Consider the following 15,831-nt stretch of genomic DNA (forward strand, 5'->3'; position numbering starts at 1 on the left):
CACAGGATGACAGGCTGGAGGGGGCAGGGGTGGGGCCCAGTGAGGAGCTGGGGCTGCTCCCTCTGTGAAGGCGAGTTTGACCTTTTTTCAGGAAGTTGTGCTTAGCTCCTTGGCAGGGGTGGCCCGCCTGCACTGTGGTGCCACCCTGGACCCCACAGTACACCCTGGACCTCAGCAGTACACAGGTGCAGCCCCGCCCACGTGACTCCGTGACGTTTTCACTTTCTGCTCCTACAGAAGGGACTTCAGCCTCTATATTCATTACCCAAACAGCTTCCGAGGAGGGGAGGCAAAGGACCATCTTTTGGCACTCATGGAGCAGAAGATGGGGTCTGGTGGGCTCAGGGAGGGGGAAGCTCACTGAACAATGCCACCAGATAATCCATTTTTGGTTCGACGCAGGTTTGTGTGTCGGGCACTTGAAGGCTGCTTGCTTTGGTGCATTCACACCTTTAGCCTTCCCCAGCCAGCATGGGCACTGTTTCATCGCATCCCCGTTACTGTAAACTGCTTTACGCAACACTTCCTGAGTCCTCACTATGTGCCAGGCCCTGTGCTAGCTAGGTGATGGGGATACATCAGTGAGCAAATCAGTGGTTTCTGAGCTGAGGCAGAGCTGACAGGGTCTGGTGACTGATGCTGGTGACTGGTGAAGGTTCAGCAGGAGTCAAGGATGAGACGTGGGTTTCCGGCGAAAGTGAGTTGGGTGGAGGGTGAACTCCCTGGAGCAGGTGGTGAGGAGATGCTCAGGAGCCTAAATTCATCTGGGGAAGAGCAAGGAGATGGTGGGGCTGTGTGCAAGACCCCTGACCAGGGGCGTCCACTCTCTGGCATCCAGCCTGGATGCCCATCTTTCCCCAAAATCATTGGTGTCACTTGGAACCAACTCTTAGGCTAGTGGAGATTTTCCTGCTTTGATGCAAAATGTGTGTCCCTGTGATTTACACCTTACTGCTGTCTTTCGGCCCCACCAACCAGCCTGACAAGTCTCCCACTTTTTTTTCCCCCTTCCCAGTCACTTCTTCCTTCTGCCACAGCCTCCAAGTAATAAGCCTGGGAAGTTGCTTTACCTATTTTTTCTACTTTCTTTGACAATTAATTTATTTCTAAATATTTTATAAAAGTACAGTTTTTAAAATTTTTTAGGTGGTGCTGAAAGGGCAGAATTTTCCACCCCATCCAAGTTGCTTTAAACAAGTATTATTTTTCCATCTGATGTGGCCACCTCTGCCCTCTAGTGGCCAGTGGTGGTGCAGCATGGGGCTGAGTGCTCAGCTGATGTACTGGATTCTATCTATCCTTGGGGGTCTTCTTGCCCTTCTTTTCTGCACCCTTCCTCCCACAATCCCTCCCATCCCCATCTTGTCCTTCCATCAGGCACAAGGAGTGTCCAGGCACAAGGAGTGCCCCCCCCCCACAGAGACAGTTCTCAAATCACATAACAGCTCTGGTTTCTTGGGTGAGGACCCAGGTGGCCACAGCAGCCTGCTAACTCACACTCTTTTCCCTGCTCATCTCTAGCACAGCCTCGGTGCCCTTCTTACTAGCACCTACACGTATCTTCTGCAGTTGGTTTCCAGGCAGTATCCAGGCAGTATCCAGGCAGTCTCGGCGATGTCTCTCTCTTGCTTATAACTTCCCGTGGCTTACTTTCACACCTGGGTTAAATCAAAACTGTTTTCAGTGTGACCCTCCATAATCAGGCCTCTACGTCTCCTGAGATTTCCTCATAAACATCTTGTTTCCTGGGTGAGCTGGCCTTTGCTATTCTCCATGTGTGCCTGACTCCTCCCAACCTCAGGGCCTCTGAGCATGCTCTTCTCTCCCCCACCCCCCTCATTAATTAGTTTAAAGTCACCTCCTCAGAGCGCCCCTCTCTGACCACCCTGTCTGAAAAAGCACCCACCACGCTAGCATCTGTGCATTCCTTTCAGCCGTTTATTCCACCCCATAAATTTGCTCGTAAACTCGTTCATGATCTGCTTCTCTTAACCAGAGTGTAAGCTCCACTGGACCCTGTGGTGGGGAGGAGAAGTTACAGGAGACGCCTCTGACCAACACTGGAGTTGGGGAAAGGACTAGAACTAGCATTTTGTTGACTTTTCCATCTTGTATTTCCAAAATGAAAGAGGTTGAGTTCTTTCAACCTTATTTTGGATTCATCTGTTCATAGGTGATAATGAAAAACTCTACATAAAATATGTTTGAGAGTCCTAGAAAGAATCAAATAGTTAGAATAGGGAGCGGATCTGACCCCTGAGGACGGGAACCAACCACAGCAACTTAGGGAGATCCACCACCTTGCTGTTTCTTCTCCAAACCCCCACCTCCACCCCCAGTCTAGACCTAAACGCAAGAGCAGCCATTTTACTGGCTTATCAAGTCAGCAGAGGCAGGTGCAGAGTGTATAGGGACATTTACAGACATGCCCAGATCGTTGTTTCCAGTAAAATCAATTGAGGCTGTATGAATTTTGCTTTCTAGTTCACTCTTTCAGCCCATTTCTACTCTTCATATTCACTTATGGTTGTTAATCATGGGAACACTCAAAGGGAAGTTTCTTGTTTGCAAATCACAAGGCAAAATCGTTTCCTGGCTGGGGAACCTCACTTACAACAATCTAGTTGATATTTGTAGAGCATTGTACCCAACAAGTACAGAATACATTCTTTTTAAGTGTAAATGGGACATTTATCAAGATAGAACATATTGAGCCATAAAATTAATCTCAGTAAATGCCAGAGATGACAGTTTTTAAAGCTCACAGACTATGTTCATTAAGCACCAATGAATCACAGTAAAAGCAATGGTGTAAAATATCTAAAAGTGCAGAAGAATTTGGAAATTAAACATGTTTCAATGAGCCATCAGTCAAAAATAATCTCAAATAAGAATGATTTAAACTGAGTATAAATATGAGTTACATTTCTGAGATGTAGCTAAAGCAATGCACAGGTGGACTGCATTGCTTTAAATGTTATATTAGACAAGAAGAAAGACTTAAGATTGATGGTCTTCGTTTCCATCTTAAGACTCTAGAGAATATCCCTTTAAGCCCAGAATGAGCGGTAATATAGAACAGATTTAAGTGACATAGAAAACAGTGGAGAAATATTTTAAAACTGTGTTTTTTTTTTTAAAAAAAAGATTAATCCTATTTATAAATTCCTAGTACACCGATGAATTAAAAAGAAAAATAAAGTAAAGTTCCATTACTAGGAAGTTCAGGAGAAATCAGTACAGATCCTACAGAAAATGAAAGGTTAGAAGGGAATATTTTCAACAACTTTATGCTAATGCATTTCACAACTAAGATGAAATGGAGACATTGCTTGAAATCACATATTGCCAATACTTAAATAACAAGAGACACAGGATATAAATAGATTTATCAAAGGGATTGAGTTCATTATTACAAACCTTCCCACCGAGGAAACAGAAGTCCCAGGAGCTTCACTGTTGAATCCTGCCAACAATTTAAGGGGAAAATACCAATACTACATAAACTCAGAAAATAGAAAACTTGAAAACACTTCCTAATATATTTTGTGAAATCAGCATTATCCTGATGTCAAAACCTGACAGAGACATTGCAAAGAAAGAAAATTTTAGAACAGCATTTCTCATGAATAGGGACATAAAAAGCCTCAACAAAACACTATCAGGTTGAATCAAACAATGTATAAAAAGGATAATTCACTCTGACCAAGTGGGATTTGTCTCAGGAATGCAAGTTTGGTTTAACATTTGAAAATTTGTGTAATTCATCACATTAAGCAAATAAGTGCTTTTTGGGGAAAAAAAACAAACATAATCCTCTCAGAAGATTTAGGAAATCACTTGGCAATTCAATCTCCATTTATGATAAAAACTCATTCAACTACAGTTACTAGGGAGCTGTTTCAGTTTGATCTAGCACATTTATTTAAAAAAAAACTGAATTTGGGGGAGGGAACACAATTTAGTCCATAGAAATACATACATATTCTATGATATCCGGAAAATAAAAATAAGAGGAAGGAATTAAAAGTCATGTAATCTCATTACACAAATGAAGTCACTGTTAATATTTTGGTGCACTTCTTCCCAAAGTTCTGTTATTTCAGCATCTGTGCAGTTGTGTTCATCCTGTAATCGACCTTTCTGGGTCATGATCTGTTTCATTTAATGTAAAAGGTGTCGCATTTTTGGACATAACTACTACCCTTTGTAAGTGTCCCTTTTTAATAGTCACAAAAGCTCCCACTGAGTGACTGGACTGTGGTTTGATTGTTCATTATCCTGTAATGGATGCTGAGTTAGTTTCCAGGATGTTGCTATTGTAAATAATGCTATGATAAATATATTTGTATGGGAGGCTTTTTTTTTTTTTTTGGAACTCAGCTTCCTTTCTTGGGATAGAATCCCAGAAGAATGAAAATGATAACTGGAAAGGATGTGCTCTAATCACATTTGCCAAATTGCTCTCCAGAAGAAGCAATGGGCGTTACCCCAGTTTGCATTACCCAGGCAACATGGCTAATGGGGGCCGTATCTGTTTGTTCTGGAAGAGGGGGTGGTCTCATCCACTAATGCATGCAATGGTTTGTCCCCGCAGGTTAAGCAAGCAGAGGACGGAAGTCAGCTGGGGCAGGGTTCCCCACTCTTCTGACCCAAGACCCTCCTGCTCTTTCTACCTGCTGTCTCTGTCCTGGGCCTCACCTGGACACACCTGAGTAGAGACAAGCCATCCATCCATCCACAGCCATGAATTTCCTCCGGCGGCGCCTCTCGGACAGCAGCTTCGTGGCCAACCTGCCCAATGGCTACATGACGGACCTGCAGCGCCCAGACAGCTCTACCAGCTCCCCTGCGTCCCCGGCCATGGAGCGCAGGCACCCCCAGCCCCTGGCGGCCTCCTTCTCCTCTCCAGGCTCCAGCCTTTTCAGCTCCTTCTCCAGTGCCATGAAGCAGAGCTTGCAGACCCCCTCAGGGCTGATGGAGCCCCCGGGCCCCTCCATACCCATTGTTCAAAGACCCAGGGTCCTGTTGGTCATCGATGATGCCCACACCGACTGGTAAGCAGGAATCTATGGGTGCTCCCTCTTAGGGGAAAGGGAGGCCAGGGGCCCAGCTGAGCCCTGATGTGGGGAGAGGGGAAGAGTATTTCAAGGCTCTGAGGTATCGGAGACTGGAGGAAGGGGAGGAGACTCACCTGGACCTGTGGCTCCCGTGAGCCAGGGCCATGCCACCCCTTGCCATTCTCCTTCACTGTCCCACGCGGTTGTGGCACAGAGTCGGCCCCCAGTACCTGTGCATGAAATGAAGGAATGAGTGCATCCAGGTCACGAGTGCTGATGCTCTTACTCTGCATGCACCCCTGCACACCCCTCCACTCCTGAAGTCCAGGCTGGGAACCCCTGAGCTTGCATTTGGGAATGGAAGATAGTTACGGTCTGTAGTACGCAGTACACAGAGTCAAGCCACGGCGTGTTCAGCAGGCTCAGATGCCAGGCTGCTTTCTTGCTAAGAAATCACTCACCTCCCAGGACCGCTGAGCGCCGGGCCTCTGCTCTGACCCAGGCTGCATTGTCTCCTGTTCTGCTGCTTGCTCAAAGGCTCCTCTCTGCAGCCTCGATTCCCTCAGCTGATTTCTGCAGAAGCGTAGTCCAGGCCCTCTGACTGGCCATCCCTCTGCCTGTCCGTGGTAACCAGAACGCTTGTACGGACGTGGCGGACTTCTGTCCCTTTCTGACTCCGTGTTTGACCTTGATTTTGAGTGTTCCCTTCTGAATGTGTTACCAGGGACTCAGTCAGTTTTCAGGGATATGATGATGGGGGAGTATTGAGCAACCAAGTCAGGAATACAGCCAGATCACTCTTCTAAGGGACTCCTATACAAACCAAAATGCAAAATCCAGAGGGAGGGATGATTGCAGGGCTGGAGGTGCAGAGAAGGCATGGGGAGAGACCATTCAAGGGTATGTTCTTGAAATTGATAGATAACTAAGTCCAGGAGATCGAATAACGGGGCAGTGATTATGGACCACAAAACTGCATTGCACACGTTAATTTTGCTAGGAGACTAGATTGGAATTGCTCCCACACCAAAAAATAAAAATAATGAAATAAATCCTAATGATGTGGCGAGAGAGAGCTATAGCTAAAGCAGTCATATTGCGATATAAATGTAACACATCAGTGTGGGGTTCCATTAAATCCACATGGTATTACATGTCCAGTATACCTCAATTTTAAAAAGCTCTGTTTTTTCAGGGAAGTTATTTTCTGCAAGGAGGCAGATCGCCTCAGTGGCTCTGTGATGCCCAAGTTGAGAATAGAGACTTCAGCAAAGCCCGTCGGGTGCAAATCCCATCCCTACCCCACAGTAGCTATGCGGCTGTTGTAAGTTGACAGCAGCTAAAATGGGAATCATAATAATGGTCACCGCTAGCTAGTAAGCGTGGGTAGAGCTAACAGCTGAGTGCTCCGATCTGTCCGGTAGACAGGAAGTGTTGTTTCGGTGTGATTTGTTGCAGGATCGTGACCTTCTGTCATCGCCCCTTGTGGGCCTGCCTGTTTGATTTCTACCAGCCCAATATTGGGAGCGTGGATTAGGATTTACCCCACAATGGCAGGGTTTTGTGCTGTTCACTCTTTGTCGGGAGTTCTTAAGTGATGAAAGTTGGGTCTTAATTAACCTCTGGCCCCAGCCCCTCCCCCCATCGGGCTTGTGAGGGCGCAGTGAATGTGCCTGTAAGGCAGTGAATGAATGGCCGCTCCCTGGGGACATTCTCATTTTGGGTTTTCATTCATTCTAATCTCCAGGCGTGAGCGGCTTCATTTAGGGTGAGCCCATTGATGGGGATGTGATTTTGGCCACTGAACGTTTCCTGATTTATTCCAGTTATGTCTCATATGCCCATACTTTAATAACGCATTGACAACAGCAGTCTTACTCCTGCCCCTCCGTGGGTAAGAAAAGAATCGAGAAACAGATTCATCAACTCACCTGGAAGTTGCACCTGCAGTCGCAGGGTGTTAGTGATGGAGACTTCCTCCTTGCCGACACATCGGCTTCTCATACAGAACTCCATCTGATATTCTTCAGGGACTTATTACTAACCTCTCTGAAGCTCAACACATTCCCCATTTCCTCCAAATGGATGCTAACTGGCTTAACTTCCCAAGCCTTCTCTGCCAAGTTCCTTGAAGTTGCGTTTTCCCTGCTCCCAGAAGCTGCCAGCAGGTGGCGCTCCAGCCCCACTGTCCCGGCCGGCCTTGGCAGGGCCTGGGCTCCCTGGGTCCGGGCCCTCCTTCACTGTGCCAACTGTCTCCAGAGAGGAAGAAGTCGTTAAAGGGGCGAAGCCAGCTCCCACAGTCCCTTTCTTCCCCCTCTGAGATGATAATGAGGGGGGAGATGATCCACCATCTGTATGGTCTGAGAGTGAACCCACCGGAACGACTCTGCTCAGCTGCTGTCTTCTCCTGGTGCAGCCCCAGGTCCTTCTCTGTTTTCCACCCCCTGCCCAGGGCCTTCCTGCAGAACAGGCTGCCTTGCAGGCCAGAGAATGTCAGGAACAGCTCCACCCGCCACCCCCACCGCATTCCCTCCTGGCTGAGACCAGCTTGCAGACTCTGACCCCCCTAAGGCCCCAGGACCTGGCCTATAACCAGGGGGCTCTCATGGCTGAGCATTTGGGGTTGCCCTGGAAGGGAGCTGGGCTAGGGGAAGCTCTAAACAACAGGTCTGAACTATAAGTTGGTGCTGCCACAGGACGGGGCAGTCTCAAGAACCACCAGGGAACGAGAAATGAGTCCTGTGGCGATTCTACTAGTTCTGTTACCTAGAATGTTCTAGCAGCCTCGCTAGTCTCAGCCCTCCGGTCAGCCCTTGCCCCCGGTCACCCTCCATGTGAGCACCCAGTGTCCTCTTCCTGGAACAGGAATCTGGCCCCTTTGCCACCACGCCCTCCATGTGTGCGTTTGCAGCTCTCCCTCCCGGGGGCACATCATTGCCCTCGGGTTTAGGCTCAAAGTCGTGTCTGTCTGCTCTTTCCTGGTCCACTCGGGCTCCAGGTCTGCTTTGCTGTTTATCGCGCTGGAATGGCAAACAACCTGTAGTCCTCAGACGTGCACTTCTGCCATAGCACGTCCTGTCCTGGGCTCCCGGGATGCCTTATCTCGTTCACCTGGCCAGTTTCCAGTCATCCTGAAGCACCTGCCGAGTGTCACCTCTTTGTGACTCTCTCCCCACCCCACCTCGCCCACACCCCACGCTGCCATGTTAAGCTGGCTGTTAGGTGGCTGCCTCATTCTTACATCTCTGGTGGTCAAGACCCAGTAAATGTTCAGCTAACACGTGTCCTGTCCTCAGCCAGTCCAGTCCGGATACCTCCAGTGGGCCATGGGGCGTCCCTGGGAGGTGATGGTTCCACTTAGGATTTCTCCGCTTCCCATGGGGTGAAAGCACCGTGCACACACTAGACTCTGAACCTGGGATGTTTTTTTTCCTTTTAAAGATTTATTTATTTATGCATACAAGAACTGGAGTGTCAGCCAGAGTTATGAAGGTGGGAGGATTCACAGAGTGGGGAGCAGAACAGGTGAATCCACTTCTGAGGGGAGCAGCGGGGAGACAGGAGAGGTCTGCAGGGCCAGGTGGAAGATGGAGCTGGTGCTGCAGTGACTGTGGACAGCTTCACAGTGCTGCGCTTTAACTCCTTGCACCACCAAGGAGGGCCCTGAACCTGGGGTTTTGACTGTCGGTCTCTTCCTGGGCAGTGATGCAGGGCCCAGTCCTTTCTTGGGGCTGGTCAGCCTCAGGGCACGTGACATAGCTCCTGTCAGCCCCGATTACAGGAAAGCAAGAGCCTACCACGGACTGTTTTTTTTGGAGATCGTTGCTTTTGCATCCCACCATGTCTGCCTTTCACTTTCAGAGCAGTGTTCGACAAGGGACAGGAGCCGCTCAAAGCTTTGGTATAAAAGGGTCGTGTTAGATGAGTTTGTCCAGCTGCAGGCTGACGTCAGCGTTCTGAGCACATTTAAGTTGTTGAGGCAAAACTGATGTTCCATTGGCGAGGTGTGCAAAACGCACTTTGAACGTATGATGCACGTTCAGATGGGTGTGTTTGGATGTAACGCCGTCGCCAGTTGGGAAGCTCCACTCTCCAGACAGTTGAGGGGTTTCTGTTTTCACTCACCTGTGTGTAAAATCTTGGGTCTTTATTTTCCAATATGAGACTATCTTCCACGCGAGAAGAACTGTAGAGCTGCTATTTGAAATTTTTTTAAAACAAACTTTTCTACTAGTATCCCCAGAATATACCAGAATCCTAGGTTTTGCTTTCAAAGTCAAAACATTGACCACTGACAGTGACGAAAAGAAAAAAAGAAGATTGCCTGCCACCCAGTTAGGCGTGGCTCTGACCCCCCGATCTCTTTCCCATTTTTCCCTCCAGCAGTCCTGGACTCTGGCTCTTTTAACGTCACTGGTGGCCTGTGTCCTGGACTGTTTGCTGTTCCCTTTCAACAATGATCCCTTGTTACCTGCCCTTTTATTCTCCACCTTTCCCTATGGCTTCTTATTTTTTTCTTTTTATTTTTGTCAGGGAGGAAATGAAAAGGTTATTCTCGGCTTGAAGCACCCCCAACTACTATCTATCCCTCCTGGAGTATAACAGGTTATCTGTGCTACTAAATGCTGGTTAGTGATACCACGAAAGCATCTTGTGCTTTTCTAGATTCACCCTGAAGTATTATGCCTTGTGGTCATCTGTGACCACACCACCCCACCCCCTGGTAGATGCTTCAATGCCCAGAATGGGGCAGGCAGAAAATAGGTGCTGAAGAAATGCCGGTGGTCTAAATGAGTGATTTTGGAGGTGATGTGATTAGTTGTGGGGGGTGTGACAGTAAAGCCCAGGAGTGACCGTGGTGTCCCCTAAGCTCTCTGCCCCCTTCTCTCTTATGTGTAACCACAGAAAGTCACAGCAGCCTGGAGGGAGCAGAGTTTGCATCCTGGGAACTGGAAATGATGCACACCGGGCCTCTCAATTCTCTCCACAGAGCTGGCATTAGACACTTGAACACACCACGCTCATCCTGGGCATGTCCTGATTTGCCTATGGGGAGTCTTACAGGTGTGTGAGAGTGTGCACCTGCTTGTGCACCAGAGCAGGAGAGCAGCGGAGCTGGTGCTTGGGCGTTTCTGATGGGGCCACCCTCTTGCTGACCACTGCCTGCGGTGTCTGTGTTTGGCAAGAGTGAGACATGAGAGAGTGAATGAACCCTAAGATCTTTGGGGACGGCTCACCTCTCCCTCACTGCCGTAGGGCGAGCCTGGGGCACCTTCCCCAACCAGACACGGTGCTGAGCATCTTCAGAGATTCTCTCGTTGGATCCTACCAGCCGCAGGAGGGAGCACTGCCCTATCCTTCGCTGATAAATGGGCTCCTGGCCCCAACTCAGAGCAGATGCCGGTGCACCTGCCATTTGCCCCAGACCATGCGACGGAGGAATCTGGGCACCCCTCTTCTTTGCTGCTCTTCCTGCCTCCAGGCAGGCCCGCCCAGCAGCCTGGGGGCCTCCCACATGTACACCCTGTGTCTGAATCAGTGCAGGGATGCGTGGCAGGTTGCAGGATGGGGGGCTAAGCCAAGCTCAGGTCTCTGGCAACCAGGATGTCAAGGTGCTCGGGAAAAGGGCTTCCAGACACTCATCATCTCAGGTTTAGAAAGTGGACGTTGTGTAAAAGTGGCTCTTGGACTGTTTTCTTCTTGTTAAAGCAGCAGCAGTCTTTGTTTCTTCCTGAGTGTTCTGAGGAAGTGATTTCCTAACTCTTGTCAGACACGGTTCCCGAGAGATTGAAAATGAGGAAGGTGAAGAAATGCTGAGAACTCAGGCAGGCAGGCAGGCAGGCAGCAGCTAGACCCTGAAGCCCCAGCCCTCTCGGTGGGCGGGGCCAGGCTCTGTGGGCGGGGCCAGACCCCGTGGGCGGGGCCAAACCAGCTGGGCGGGGCCAGGCTTCCTGATCTAGTCTCTCTACTTTTCTGAGTTCTAGTTTCCTCCTCTGTAACGTGCAGGTCTTAATGCGGCGAGGTCTTAGAGATAATGCAGCTCTCCAGTGAGCGCCCGCTGCCCCTCTCCTTCACAGTGGGTTCGGTTTGCCTGTGGGGCAGACCTGTACTGGAATCTAAGCCTCAGGAGGGCGGGGCTCAGTCTCCCCTGTTGAACCACCTAACCTCAGAGCACAGTGCCTGGCACATGTAGGATGAGATGGATGAATGCGCTTGCCAAAGGCTGCTCTTATTATTAGGGGAAAGCTGGGGACTGAGAGAAAGGGGGTGGGGGCTGGGGAGGGTGATGAATCTCTCTCTCTCTCTCTCTCTCTCTCTCTATATATATATATATACACATATTTTTTTTTTATTTTACAAAAGTTTATTTTTACATCACTTTGTACATTTTTTTCCCATCTCAGTTGTAATCCCTGCAGGTTTCCCATCACCAAGTCACCCGAGTGCCATCACCATAATCCCGTGCATTTCCCTCCTCAGGGTGGTGATGAATCTTTAAGAAAAAGCTGCCGTAAGTCAGAGAGCACCTGACATTGCAGTGCCATTCCTTGGGCTCTTCTCCCTCCTCGGTTCCCTGCTGATAACTCAGAGGCTTCAACCTCTGCTTTTGGGGCCCCACTGCTCTGCTGGCTTTGAGGAAGCACAAGGGTGGCAGAGGGCTTGTCCTTGTCCCTCCCTGGTGCCAGGGTGCGCAGGGTTGTCCTCTCCCCACTGTGCCACCGCCTGGGAGTTGGTGCTCAGAGCTGGCATCGCCAACAGTGACTTTGGGGTACAGTGGGCAGCAAAAAAAAAAAAGAGGCTGCCCAGTTAATATCTTGGTAACCAGTACACCAACATAAGGGATCCCGTGTAATGTTTGTGCAGACATACATAAAATTATGTGTTGTTTATCTGAACGTCTAGCGTACCTGCATGTCCTGTGTTTTATGTGCCTCCTACCTTCTTCCGGGGGAGGCAAGAAGAGACTCTGGCCCTTTAACACGAGCCTAGAGGAGCCTGGAGAAAGGCCCTGTGAGTTCCCTTGCTTTCTGGTTGGGGGAACCCCAAATTCAGCCTATGCTCAGAAAGCAGCTTTTCCTCCCGTGAGGACTGAGGGCTGTCAGTCACCAGCAGGGAGGGAGCTAGCCCAGGTGGACAGCCAGTCCCTGTCCTCTCTGTGACTCACGTGACCTTGGGCAAGTCTGACCTCCGAATCCCACATTCCTCAGCTGTAAGCAAGGTCTTGGCTTCTTTCTTCAAGGGTCATTGTGAAGACTGGGGATGGTGGCCTGGGCGGGGCTAGTGGGCCTCAGCCTGTCTTAACAAGCTCAGAATGGTAACTGTTATTAACAATTAATTGCAATTACTAATTGCTGGTGAATATAACAGTACCAGGAGCCAGGGGGAAGGAAGCCACTTGGCATGCTTCTCAGTTCAGCTGCTCAGGCTTGAGGGCTGTCTTCCAGAAGCCCTGGAGGAGGGGGTCTGGAGGCTGGTAGCCTGACATTCCCTCTGCACTGGTGATGAAAAGATGGGGGCAGAGCTGGGAGTCTCCCGTAGCTGGTTGGGAGAGGCTCGGAGCCTTGATCCCCACCTCTCTAAAGGTGTCTGGGCTGTAGGAAGTGAAATCCTTTCCCAGAAGACTCTGCAGCATCAGAGGCAGGCCCTGCCCACTTCCTGTGGGAAATGCTAGGGTGGGCAGAAAGGGGTCAGAAAGCCCTGATGGCACTTTCCAGCACTGTCCTTCATTCCGGCCTGCAGGCCGGGCTCCCACAGGTCACCACCTGGAGTGTCTTTGGGGTGGAGGGACAGGATTCATCCCGCTCCCACTGGGGCCACCCTGGCCACCTGCCCCTCCTCCCGCTGCCTGGCTGGCCCGCTGGTGCTTGGTTGGGGGGGGGGGGCCTGGGGCATTCCCCAGCAGCCTACCCAGTCGCCTGGAGACTGGCTCGGTTTTCCCAGGCCCGGCCCCTTTTATCAGGGCACAATGTGCGCACACAGTGAGGGCCTTGTGTAGCACCCAAGCCCCGAGCCCTTTGACTCGAGGCATTTTTCAAGTGCTGACCTCTCTCCGTGAGGCCTTCCCACCATCCAATCCAGAGGCCTGCTGCCCTGCTGCTTCCTACCGGCTAGGCAGGGAGAAGGGGAGGGAGGGAACAGTGGGGAGTTGTCTCCTGCCCTGCTGGTCTTAACCCTCTGAAACTGCTGCAGAATCTGGGGGAAATGTCTTTGGCCAGAAGGAGTGGGGGGAAGTCGATGGATGCTGTTCCAGCCTTTCTCCCTTCCCTGCTGGTGCGGTGGGGATCTGGGCGGAGTCTCCCCACTTTCTGGGCCTCATGAGCAAAAACAATGACAGTGGGCAAAGATTGTGGCTCCCCCAAAGCCTGTTACCTGCAGGATGGCTTGCAGATTCCTGGGCACCACCCTCTGCTTCCTGTATGGAGCAGAAAAAACATAAATGGACTTTGGCTGGTGTATTCAAAATGGGGTGGTGGTGGGGGGGGTTGCTTGGTCCTGGAATTATGGGGTGGGGTCACAGAATCAAAGGAAAATCTGAAGACCTGTGTCTTAGAGAAGCCAGAGCCCAGGGCTCCACCAGCGCTCTGGGCAGCCTGCCTAGCGAGCTCCCTTCCACCCAGCCTGTGCCTCTAGGCGCAAGAATCACATTCCCCGGGAAACCCAGCCCCGGTTGGCCCCCCAGGGTGTCCCAGAGACACGGTGGGACGGTCCCGTCAGTACCACAGCAGAGAAGCTGGACTCCATCAAAGTCCGTGGGATGGTCCCGTCAGGACCACAGCAGAGAAGCTGGACTCCATCAAAGTCCGTGGGATGGTCCCGTCAGGACCACAGGAGAGAAGCTGGACTCCATCAAAGTCCATCAAAGCCTGAGGCCCCTCACGTGGATGGTCAGCGGGAGGCAGGACGGGCCACTAAGCCTTCCCCAGCCGCTGAGCCAGCATGGCGAGAGGGCAGCTCAGGAAGCTTCTTTTAGTGATGAAGAGCCAGTTTCTCAGTCGCTGAAGTTGAGGACGCTTTGCACATGGCTCCCAGCTCACTGACCAGTGGAACCAACAGAGAGGGGACATCTTTCAGCTTCGCATCCAGAGGGGCAGAGCCGTCCACAGACAGACGGCGCGGGCGAGGGTGAGGGAGTGCGCTTCCCATCACTTGCAGGGGCAGCGGAGACCCAGAGGCCTACCACAGGGGTCAGCCTGCAAGCTCTCCCAGGGTCTCAGGCCTGCAGCCTTTCATTTTTTTCCTTCCCTGATTTTTGTCTTGGTCAGCGTGTCTGGTCCTTGTCTGGCTTTTATCTGTAGAGGTCTGACCTTGAACTTGCAAGTCTTTCTTCATTCTCCAGCATATGCTTTCTCCGCAGGTCCTCCGAGTCTCCCTCTTCCGATGGGTCCTCTGAGGCCACGAGAGGTTTCTTAGCCAGGGCTGGAGTCCGCAGCCTGTCTGCAGCCAGCCAACTCCTGAGGGAGGCAGGTGGGGCGGATGCGGGCCTCATTACAGAGCGTCTCTCTCCAGGGCCTGTGGAAACCTGCCTGGACCCGTCTCCTGGGCTGGAAGGAGGCAAGAGAGGAAGGTGCCCGCGTCCGACTCACGGCCCCCACCCTGGGCCAGCAGGAAGGGTCCTGGAGGCTTGCTCTGCGCTAACTGGCTGAAGCTGTTATTGCCAGTGCAGCTGCCCACAGGAGACAGCCGGCGGGTCAGGGAGAGGCAGGGGCAGGGCCAGGAGAGCGCACAGGGGCTCAGGCGTGAAGTTTCCTATTGCAGTGAAAGCAGCTCCCTGCATGTCCGCTGTAGCGACCGGAGTGGGGGGGCTGCTTGGGCCAGTTTTTAACACGTGGAAGTAAGGGCTTGGTGTTGCCCGAGTCATTGGTTTTCAAGGAAAGTCAGACCTGAAAATGTCAATGAATTGCAAGTTGTTTTTGAAAACTGGAGGCATGGCGGTTTCAGGGCAGCAAAGCAAGATTGTGCACCGTGGGAGGTTCACCAGTGGGCAGCTTCTGACAAAGTGGGCAGGAGTCGGGGTGAATATTCAGTGGAGTTCTTCAGGGCCAATGCACACCCCCTCCCGCACCCCTCCCCAGGCCCTCAGCTCCAGGATGGCCGGGGGGGCCTCTGTGTGCAATGCAGTTCCCAGGGTAGACAGGTCCACCTTGCACGGAGGGCTGGCTGGAAGGAAGGAGGGAGGCTGGATAGAAGATGGATGGAAGAATGAATGGATAGATGGAGGGAGGATGCCAGGAAGGGAGGGGACGAGGGAGAGAAAGTGTCTTCTCAGCCTTCCCCTTCGCTGCTCTGCCCTTCTGCTCTGCAGACCAGACGGGCCCCACGCACCTTTCTGGTGGAACTCTCCGTGGTCTCACAGGGCCTCTTGCACTGGCGGACTGCCTCGGTGGGGCAGGCAGTAGTCACTCGCATCCTGGTTTGAGTTGTCGTTCAGTGTGTTCCCTTTCCTGTGGGCATGTCCCCAAGCTGGGCCCTTAGTCGTTATTCAGAAAATGCCAGAGAAACAGCGTCGCCTGCTTTGTATGGTGGCTTTGTGGAATGAAGATCATGGGTTTCAGACTCTGCAGGAATGAGGAGGACGCGGTATTGCCGCGGAAAGGAAAACAGCAGGCGCTGGAAGGGCCCGTCTCTGTCCCAGTGGGGGCGGGGGCTGGTGACTCAGTTTCCCCAGCAGCCAGGGCAGGTCTCCAGCTGAAAGCAGGAGTTCCATTTCCAGCCTAGAAGATGCCACCACCTTCCTCCTCTTAGCGAGAGGAAGTGACACAGCACCCCCCCC

At 51.4% G+C, this 15,831-nt stretch overlaps 1 protein-coding gene across 1 annotated transcript in view; it reads left to right on the plus strand.

The window, feature by feature from the left end:
• Positions 1-4,746: 4,746 nt before the first annotated feature.
• Positions 4,747-15,831, plus strand: part of LOC105854733 (synapsin-3-like) — an 88,604-nt gene continuing 77,519 nt past the window's right edge. Inside the window, exon 1 of the mRNA XM_012735130.1 lies at positions 4,747-5,057. Coding sequence (XP_012590584.1) covers positions 4,747-5,057 — 311 coding nt within the window. The remainder of the gene's footprint in view (positions 5,058-15,831) is intronic.

Source organism: Condylura cristata, unplaced genomic scaffold (assembly GCF_000260355.1).
Source record: "Condylura cristata isolate star-nosed mole 26May11 unplaced genomic scaffold, ConCri1.0 scaffold00004, whole genome shotgun sequence".
Taxonomy (NCBI): domain Eukaryota; kingdom Metazoa; phylum Chordata; class Mammalia; order Eulipotyphla; family Talpidae; genus Condylura; species Condylura cristata.